General features: G+C 40.1%; 1 protein-coding gene across 3 annotated transcripts in view; it reads right to left on the bottom strand.

The window, feature by feature from the left end:
* Positions 1-769: 769 nt before the first annotated feature.
* LOC126378366 (zinc transporter 2-like) overlaps positions 770-10,838 on the bottom strand; it is a 30,643-nt gene continuing 20,574 nt past the window's right edge. For 2 of the 3 annotated variants that reach the window (XM_050026657.1, XM_050026677.1), the window contains exons 2-10: positions 10,041-10,204; positions 6,743-6,847; positions 5,762-5,882; positions 4,872-5,051; positions 4,108-4,201; positions 3,621-3,773; positions 3,177-3,308; positions 2,465-2,573; positions 770-2,122 (exon numbers count right to left, since the gene is read on the bottom strand). In XM_050026657.1, the coding sequence (XP_049882614.1) occupies positions 1,977-2,122; positions 2,465-2,573; positions 3,177-3,308; positions 3,621-3,773; positions 4,108-4,201; positions 4,872-5,051; positions 5,762-5,882; positions 6,743-6,847; positions 10,041-10,204 (1,204 nt within the window). In that variant the 3' untranslated portion in view covers positions 770-1,976. The remainder of the gene's footprint in view (positions 2,123-2,464; positions 2,574-3,176; positions 3,309-3,620; positions 3,774-4,107; positions 4,202-4,871; positions 5,052-5,761; positions 5,883-6,742; positions 6,848-10,040; positions 10,205-10,838) is intronic. The other variant, XM_050026667.1, reaches the window with a different exon arrangement.

The following is a 10,838-nucleotide window of genomic DNA, read 5'->3' as shown; positions in this document are numbered from 1 at the left end:
CGTAAAAACACCTCCACCAACCCGCAGTGGAGCAGCGTGGTGGAGTATGCTCCATACCCTCTCCGGTTGATTGAGGGGAGGCCTGTGCCCAGCAGTGGGACGTATATAGGCAGTTTATGTATGTACCTGAAGATCGCTAAATTACTGATATGTGTAAGGTATAAGGTATGAGGGACTATCCAGGCTACGTTCCTCAAAAAATATAGGTGGCGCTGTCCAAACTTGAGTGACAGTATAATGTTTGAGAGAAGCGACGGCCCGGGTTGGGTCGACAGCAATAAGTGCCGAAAGACAGAGAGGAGATATAGGGAATCATCTAAAAATATTGCAATTTGACATTTGCGCATATAAAAGTACGCAATGTCAAACCTCAAATAGTAGTATTCTTTTATGTGAATTGTTTCTATGTGGCATTTTTAACCCCCCTGAAGAGTTTGCTATCGTGAGCTGATTGGCCGCACAGTGAAAACAACGCAAGCGCCCTTTCGAAAAATCATATTCTGATGTTCAAAATTTATTTATTTATCTTGACTCCTTTTACCCAAAAACAATTCCCCTTACATTCCGAACCCAATCTAATAATAGACAACCACTTTATATTTAAAATAAAACTTCCTTACTTCCTATTCATTGACGACAGAACCATGGTCTGAATCATCCCCCTCAGTGTTTGTTACGATGTCACTAACTCCCTGTATATGGAGTAATCGGATCGCGGTCGTTAGGTTAGGTTCCTAAACAGTTAGGGTACCTTAACACAAAAATGCAATTTCAAAACATGATTGTATATTATATAATACCAAATTATATCTATTTACTTACATGACAATATACTTATAAATTAAATTACACTAAGAACTATTATTGCTACAATACAATATCTTAACAAAATAATTTGTTGTAAATTATTTTATCCAAAAATATAACAAGGCGCATTCACATTAGCTATATCATTTTTAAATTCATTTGATTTAATAATATTACAATAATATTATTATTTATTTATTTAATATAATATATTTTTTATATTTATATATTTCTGTGTATATAATTATAAAAATTATATATTAAGGTAAATAACATTTTACATGTTATATTCAGGAAACTATTTTATTTTATATAACACATTCCTTTGCAAAAATATCTTTTAAAAATCGTGTTTGATGTTATATAAACTCAATACTTTGGAAGACATTTGAACGATATATGCAAGCAATAATATACCAGAATAATAATAATTACTCCACGAAATTATATATAAATAAAATCATGAAAAAAATAATATATTGTAGGTAAAAACTAACGCACATGTTCCTTTTAAAAGAGCATTGAAAGTAACTCGAACTAATAAATAATTACTTAACTAAACAGTAAGCTAAAATAGACAATTTCAAAATTTTTCAGGCTTATTTTTAAGGGACCGTGAACTTTATACGAAATAATTTAGCAAGGAACTATCATTAATCTTTGTTTCATCGTCATCATCATCATCATTATTGATTGTTTCATCATGACGGCGCAGCTCAGACATTCCATATAAAAATCTCATTCGTAAGCGGTCTCACTCATGCTTACGAATGAGATTTTAGCGCAGCACGCGCGCTACTTACTCCTTACGGACATTTAGTCTAAAGTGGAACCAAGCGGGGGGTGAGGTAAATCTAGCTAGGCACCGATACGAGTTTGTGCGGAGCGGAGAATGTCCGTTCTACATGTAATATTATCTATTCTTTATTCTATGATGATGGTTTGGTAATGGTCATCATCGTACAAGGTACATTGTCTATACAACCGATGGGTGGATAACTTGTATAAAGTTAAATTATCTGGTGACTTGTGGACGCAACGTATGATTTGTTTTTATAAACTAAAACCCTTTCAATTAACTTATCAAACAACTTTTTCTACACTTTACAAAGTTAAATAAGCATCTAAAAATTCACGGTCCAAGCAATAACAACTCTACTACCTACAAGCTAAGATTGCGGCATCTTACATTGGCTGCAGTCTTCCATGCCATCGCTGAACTCTTCAATCTGGAGGGTCATCTCGAAGAAGTCGTACTTATCGTGGACGAGTCTCGTCGCTTGTTCTAGAACCTTCTGCGGTGAGACGCCTGTGCCTGGAAGGTGGAATAACATAACATGAACATAAGCTCACGACTATATCCCAATTGGGGTCAGAAGTGTATCCATCGCGAGATGAACTAAATGCCCACGCCTCACCGAGCTTTCTGTTAGACCCACGTGATAGGTGGTGTGATCGCCAAGTTAACAGAGAATGTGATAGAATTCGATGACGACAATTTTATTGTAGTATTGTAGAACTAAACATGAATTCGAAATTCAATTCGAATCTAAGAAAGACACACACACACACACACACATATATATGTGAGTTTTTTTTCATATTTTATGTGGCGTACTGCCCGTTTCGAAGTTGAAAACCCGTGGTAGGTACTCACGTATAGCCAGATGCGCAGAGAGCGCGGTCTTGTCGAGCGACAGCGCCCACATGCGCAGGTTGTGCACGCGCACCACGCCCGGCAGCGACAGGAACGTGTTTGCCACATCCTGGAACACAAACGGTCGTTTGATACTATACGTATAATTAGAAGTAAGGCCCCTTCCTTCGACGGCTCATTAATAACCCTGACCACACCAGGGTTGATGAACTTGGTCAAGGACTTCACAACTCACACGATAGAAGAGATTAGAAGTACATATCTGAATAAGGCGATTCTCAGCCTGCAAAGACGCGGCAGACGGACACGGTGAAGCGGGTATTCAATCCGTACATATTACGACTTTACCACACAAAATCCAGTAAACCAGACGTTAAGATGAATAAAAACACCTCAATAATCCCTCGTTTTCCTTTAGAAAGAGGACATAGACGCGAACGTGGAATGGCAACAGCGATTCACACTGTACATGAGGTGTTCGTGTGTCAGGAAACAACTGATTATATATAAGTACAAGACAATGTGTGGACATATTCCCAATTAGTCAATTCGCTTTCTTTCCATCTGTCTTCAAAATTGCAGTGGCCATAACCCCCATAATACACCCCCCCCCCCCCCTGGATCCCTTTTAAGTACCTTCATTTAAAAATGTTAATTTCCAGTATTATAAGAGCATCGGCAGACAATATTCCTACAGGTATACTGAACGCACCTGGAAGTCGACTCCTCTGGGAGATCCCTCCATGAGCACCAGTAGGGTATCCTTAATGATGCTGAAGGTGGTTATCAGCACCAACACTGAGAACAGGAACGTGCAGATTGGGTCCACCAGGTTCCATTCCGGCTGTAAATAGAAGGTATAGGAGTTAATACTGAAACTGAGAAATAACTAAATGCATGTTTCACCATCTGTTGAAAACTGATAGTCTGGGCAGTTCACAAGTCATCTGACGTAGTATAATGCCAAAATATTCGTAGAGGATATTGACTATGTGATGTAAACCTAAGAACCCCTTCCCCCTGTAACAAAACCTGGTATTTTAAAGAGGTGAACTGGTCCCCCCCCTCCATGAACGGGTCATGTGGTATAGGTACGTTCTCTAAATGATAAACATCTGTTTTATATTAAAATAATCAACATCCGCATTAGATCAACCTTGTAGTATATGACGATGGCGGCAACGAGCACTCCGAAGCTCTGCAGGAAGTCCCCGAGCACGTGTATGAAGGCGGCGCGCACGTTGATGTTCTGCTGGTGGTGTTGCGCCGGCGCAGGGGTGCATTCCACGTCCGCGTCTGTACCCTCCTTCTAAAGGGAAACGAAGGATTATTAAGGTTTTCTTTAATGATCTTGTATGGTAAAGTCTAAACCAGAGCATCCAAACAATGTATTGAAGTAGCAATCTCAGCAAAACTAAGGATAATCTGGACAAACTTGAGTTCTAGTCGGCTTTGTGTGAAATCCAATACATAACATATGCATTGAAGGAATGACTGTATCCAGCAATAGAACGTTTATAACCTAGGTGTATACGTCCCACCCTCCCCCCTTTCGTTGTTATCAATCAACCGGAACCAGTATGGATACTCAACCACGCTGCTCGAATTCGGATTAGAGGTGTTTTTGGAAAACCAATACTCACCTTATTATTGAGTACGGGGTTGCTGCTTCCATGCGAATGACCGTGTCCGCCGCCGCCGTGACTGTGTCCATGTTGATGGAGCGTCAGACCCATTCTGGAAGATTAATGACCCAATATTAATGTCACTGTGGTCCTGTGGTTTACCTGGTTGCTCAGACGAGGAGTGCGCGTTCGAACCCCGGTACCGGACTTGCGCCAATGAGTTAAGTGCAGTTTTCACTCACACAGTTGATCTAACAGAAAGCTCGGTGAGGTGCGTGTTCGGTTTTAGTTCATCTAGCGATGGATGTATCTCTGACCTTCCCCAATTAGGATAAAGTCGTGAGCTTATGTTATGACTCTTGTTTAAAATTTTCCCTAGGATGTGGGCGGATTCGCTATATCGAGGAGAAGCGCCGAGGACACCCACCTGAGGCGGCGACGCACTTAAGAGGGAAAGTAGCTCTCCTCGCGTTTGAAAGGCCTACAAGGTTTAGGCAGGCAATGCTGGGCTACTTCCTACAAACTTCTGGCCGGAGTGGTGTTCAGACGCTTTAGGAAGGCTTGACCGAAGAAAATTCCCTAAAGTACCTAGTTTTATGTTTATTATTGTATGTATTCTTAGGTCAAGGTATATCGGTGCCGTATAGTGAAAACCATTTAAACTCCTTTTTGAAAAATCACTTTCCCATGTAGTGATCATCAATAACTATAAGGCGACAATATTGTAAGCATTGTACATACTGAAAGGTGCGCTAAGCCACGCTGATCAATGAAAGACTTACACGAGATTGACAGCAACTCCAACAGCAGAGGTGATGAGCATGACGGTGGCGTCGATGTCGAAGTCACGGTAGATGACGCGCTGAACCGCCATGTACACCAGCACCCCTGTCACCACCCAGATCAGCAGAACCGATGTTAGCGCTCCTATCACTTCAGCGCGGTACCAACCGAACGGCATCCTGGGGAACGAATAAGTAACTATACTTAGTTCGCCTTAGATTCTGTCACAAACAGGCTGAAACTCCCCTTCCCCTACATATATTAAGGGAGCGTGAGCCCCTGAACTAATGACTCCAGAGGCGCTTAAACATCTCAGCCTTAAACAAATACTTCACTATATTGCTACGATAGAGTAGGTCTTAGAGGTGGATGTAAGATCACCTTATAACACTTGACAAGGTTCTATATGAGCACCTATAAGCTCTAAGAAAGCCAAAACCAATAGAGACAATGTGTCTCCAGACTATTGAGGTCAAGACCAGATTCGTGCAAGGGTCTAAATCCGATGAGCCATCAGGTATAAAAATAATTAATCTACATCAAAACACCTTTCAAATGACATTTTGCTTATATGGGTCATCGGTGTTGGTGGTCTAGACCAGAACTTTGCAAGGATAAAAAATCCTGAATATCTTCTAAAGCTCAGCTCTTCCAATTACGCCATACTATAGAGGCAAACAAACTATGGGCCAAATAACAATAGGCCTTTCAAATGACATTATGTATGGCTCAACGTTATTGGTGGTCTAGACCAGAATTCTGCGTCTTCCTTTATTTATAATATACCTCTTTGTGCGGAGATTTCTAGACACAACTGTTAAACAGTGGGGTTTGGATTATAAAAGGACACTCAGTCTTACGGCTTTAAAAAAGTATTTGGTAAACTCACCGCCTGGTCGCAGGTCTGCTGGCAACCCACAGGGAAAATAGAGAGATCATGAAACTGGCGAAATCCGTCAACAGATGTGCCGCGTCTGTTGCTATCGCTAAACTGTTGGATATGTACCCACCTGAAACCAAACCGTCAACATTGTGATTAGGGGAGTTAAAAGGGCCACATCGAAGAAATTCATCTAAGAAAGCAATATTGCAATTTGACATTTGCCCATATAAAAGTAAGTGCGCAACGCAAACAAATATCAAATAGCAATGTTGCTTTTAGACGAATTGCTTCGATGTGGCCATTTTAACCCCCCAGATCAGAGGCGTTAAAGAGACCAATTCATCTAAAAAACAATACTTATTGCAATTTGACATTTGCGCATGCGATACTGCCTGTTTTCTCTGTATATCTGTTTTGTTGTCTGTTTTGTAGTGCACAAATATTGCAATATTGCTTTTTAGGTGAATTGCTTCAATGTGGCCTTTTTAACGTGCCTGTTATATTATTTTATTGTTGATAATGTTCCTGTTTCTACACTCGCTAGAGTCTCACAATTATGCATCGTCCTTGATGCAGTGTTCATTTAATTCCGGTTTTACGCTAGCGAATGAAAAAAATAGGACCATATATATCTTAGATATGTATGCTCGCAGACTGGCAACATCGAAATCTGTCAACGCCTTGCAGCATTAAACGTTTCTTTTTCTCGTTTACAGAAGTTTTTTGCGGTTCCGAACCTCAATAGGTAAAACGGAACCCTTATAGGATCACTTTGTCGTCCATCCGTCTGTCCGTATGTCCGTCTGCCTATCGAGACCTTTTTCTTTTTACAGAAAGCGTCTTAACGTGCGTTCGTCGTTGCATGAATTAACGTTAGTGCCTTAGGAAGCACTTGAACTGAACGGGAAGCGCGAACTCCACCACACTCTGAGGTAGCTTGGTAAAAATAACATACTTAAGTTAAATAGCAAAAACGGGTATTCTCACCTACAATTTCACCTATCATGAACACTACACATAAAATACTGGCTATGATGAGTTTTCTCCGCGCTCTTTTGTCTATTTCTTCATTTCTAGATCTGTGGCAATGCCCTGGAACAAAAATACACAATATTGTTAGACTCTCAAAAAAATGCGTTCAGAAGTAGAGTTATAAATTTTATAATTGAAATCCTGTCTGATTATCTTCCTAGCGTTATCCCGTTTTCACGGAGTCGGCTTACCTAACCTGAAGATGTAACAGGTCCGGTTTTTTTTACAGAAGCTACTGCCTGTCTGACTTTCCAACCCGCGAAGGAAAAACCAGACCAATACAGGTTAGGGTACTTATCTCAGAAACGCATTACACGTGAGCTGAGCACGTGATAATAATTTATGATCCAAACATGAATTCGGAATACATTGGTTTGGGCCCGTGCTGGGATTGGAACCTGGGACATCACAGTAAGAGTCAACCGTACTTCCAAATGGGCTACCACGGCTCATCATTGAAATTCTGTCTAGATTTACGAAATTGCATCTATGATCATCTTTGATGATTTGGATTTGAACCCAAGCCATAGTAAATCCTACTACCCTATTCAAATGTAAGAAGCGAGTATCTTTTCTTTGCACAAACACCTTTCACTTTTTACCTTTCATCAAAACAAAACCAAATAGGTAGTTAGTAGTAGTTTTATTAAAATCCTCAAACAAATCTGGGGGTTAAAATGGCCACATCGAAGCAATTCATCTAAAATAGCAAGATTAAAACACATAATAACGGGTTCTTACCGCGTTTAAATGGGGTATGAGACTCCCGATATTTCGACACTGTTGCAAGTGCCATGATCACGGGATGACACTTGCAACAGTGTCGAAATATCGGGAGTCTCATATCCCCATTTAAACGCGGTAAGAACCCGTTATTATGTGTTTTAATTATGATAATAACCGCGTAAACTTAAAACAATGTATAAAATAGCAAGCTTTGACATGATGACGTGTTTGCACTGCGCACTTAATTTTATACGCGCACATGTCAAATTGCAATATTGCTTTTTTAGATGAACTGCTTCGATGTGGCCTTTTTAGCTTCCCTGTTCGTATTAAAGCCGTCACAAGTTTAATATCATAATAGACATGTGCATCTTATCCACACATAATATAGTTATAAATGCGAAAGTAACTCTCTTTTACATTTTTAAAGCTAAACCAAATTGAGTAAATATTGGCACGTATGTACGGTCACGAGTACTAATATGTATACACTTTGAAACCATGTCACATTAACGTTTTTGACAAATTAAACAGTAAGTCTCATTAAAATTTATTTATTTATTTATTATTTATTTATTTATTTTGAGGAAGACTTACGGCCATATACATTTTCTAACATAATAACCAGACAATAACTAAAGGCTAAAATGTCCAATAGGATAGTGCGACAGGGTTCTAAAGTGGGTACATGATATTGCTCATGACTGTACTATACACCTCTGCCTATCCCTTGGGGGATACAGACGATAATGCTATATTATAGTATGATACCTAGTATGTATAAGTATCAATTTTCCTGTAACACTAATACGTGGAAGTGGAACCGATGGAAGACCAAACAACGCTATTATTAGTTTAGCCAGATGTTTTGACACCGGAATCGCTAGCGAGAAACCAACTACTCAATAATTACACTGAACTTACTTCGCAAATCTTGTAGTATCTTTGGGAAAAGTGTTGATCAGATTCACTTTGGAGAGGCTAGGAACATGAGGAAAGAGTAGAGGTATAGGAAATCAGAAATCCGAATCATTTGTTCAACGTAATTATCATGGATAAACTTGTTGAAGGTCAATGTAACATTTTAGAATTTACGTCATTTCGCAAGGTGTTATGGCCGAGCAGAAGAAATGACAAGTAAAAAGAAACAGCAACACATCTTTTAAAAACCAATAGGTAAAGCTATTGCTTTAAAAGATGAATTGCTTCAATTTATTTATTATAAATTATTTATTTATAAATTGGTTTCAAGCTACAGAACTCAACATGGCTTTAGATGCCCTTTTGAATGTGATCAGTTAAAAAGTATGTAATTAAAACGAAATGTACTTAAACAGACTTCAAAATCTGTCAAATAAAAATTACGAAATATTTTTTTGTCAATACGAAGTTAGTGTTTGAATGCTGGATGTGGGCAGCAGAGGATCGGTCATTATGGTGAATATTGATTACTTTTTTTTTACTACTTTTTTTTTTCTTTTTTTTTTTTACAAATAGAAAACTTCCTCCAAAGCATTACAACGAGGCAAAGTGCCCAAAAGAATGACAGCATTTCGCCTTTGAACAGCTAAACTTTGTTTACTAGTTATTTATCTATTTTTCTGATATCGAAGATTTTTTTCCATTTTCTAAAACCCAGTATTGCATAACCTGTATTATTAGTAATATCGGTTTCACGAATCGCTAAAATACTGTGCTATTGGAGATAATGACGAAACCACATTGCGGTTTATCGTGTTGTTACATTTATCTCAAAAGCATACCTTCAACATAAAATAAGGAGTAATACTATGTATAGAACGGCAACTCTCCGCTCCCCACCAGCGGCTGAGCTAGGTTGACCTCATCTCCCCTCCTCCTCGGTCTTACTTTAGTCTTCAATCGTACGGGTGTCACACCATTGTCACACACAGAGATGCGCGTGTAAAACGAGGTGTGTGACGTTATCGTACATGCGAATCTGTGTGTGTAACGTCTGGCGCTATACGATTGAAGATTAAAATGCGACGGGGGGAGTTCACACCCAAGACACATACCTAAGTATGTAATAACAAATCATACAAATATTACGGCCTCCGTGGTCCAGTGGTTGAGCGTTGGGCTCACGATCCGGAGGTCCTGGGTTCGATTCCCGGTGGGGACATATCACAAAAATTACTTTGTGGTCCCTAGTTTGGTTAGGACGTTACAGGCTGATCACCTGATTGTCCGAAAGTAAGACGATCCGTGCTTCGGAAGGCACGTTAAGCCGTTGGTCCCGGTTACTACTTACTGATATAAGTACGTAGTCGTTATATGAGTCATGTCAGGGGCCTTTGGCGGCTCAATAGTAACCCTGACACCAGGGTTGATGAGGTTGGTAATTCCCCTCACAACCCACACGATAGAAGAAGATACAAATATTTACCTTACCCGATTAAACATAACATAATGTAATGCAATGCAATGCAATGTAATGTAATGCAATGCAATGTAATGTAATGCAATGCATTATAATGCAATGCAATGCAATGTAATGTGTACTCACTCTCAATCTCGGTGATGCTGCCGTTTCTCCTGTCGGGGTCGCCGTCGGGGCTGTTCTCTATGACAGCGCAGCACCCGCTGGAAGGGTTGCCGTGCACGCAAAATATCACGCGCCGCCCTCGTGTCGCGGAGTCTGTGCCGTATGACGCCTTGCCCTCTTTGAACCTGCGAGGAAGGTTGTTGTTAGAGGCTGGTTTTAAAAAAAAACTTTACTTAGTAAGATTAGTAGTTTTGGAAATAAATGGCAGCATAGGCGACACAAACATCCTCTCACCCTAACCCACCCCTAAACCCTAAACGGATATACCGTCTCCGTACCGTCGCGGGTATAAACCATGTAAACGCCTTTTTAAAAATCACATCCCAATGTAGAGCCGGGGTAGCCCAGTTGGTAGAACGCTTGCCTCTCACTTTGAGGGCGCAGGTTCGAATCCAGCACATGCCTAAACCAATGATTGTCGAATTTGTTTTGGAATTTATGTTTGAATCATAAATGATATTATCATGTGCTCAGCGGTGAAGGAAAATATCGTGAGGAAACCGACATTCCCAAGAAATGCATTTACGAAGGTATGTGACCTAATCTGTATTGGGCTGGTTTTCCCTTCGCAGGTTGGAAGGTCAGACAGGCAGTCGCTTGTGTAAAAAACCGGACCTGTCAAATCTTCAGGTTAGGTAAGCGGGCCCACCCCACCCCACCCCACCCCATTAGGGATTACGGGCGTGAGTTTATGTATGTATGTATGTAAGCGGGCCCTGTGAAAAGCCGGACAGTGCTAGCACGGAGATGATGATTTAC

The sequence above is a fragment of the Pectinophora gossypiella genome, chromosome 2 (genome assembly GCF_024362695.1).
Source record: "Pectinophora gossypiella chromosome 2, ilPecGoss1.1, whole genome shotgun sequence".
NCBI lineage: Eukaryota > Metazoa > Arthropoda > Insecta > Lepidoptera > Gelechiidae > Pectinophora > Pectinophora gossypiella.
The sequence above is the reverse complement of the archived record's forward strand: the minus strand, read 5'-3'. Positions and strand labels throughout refer to the sequence as shown.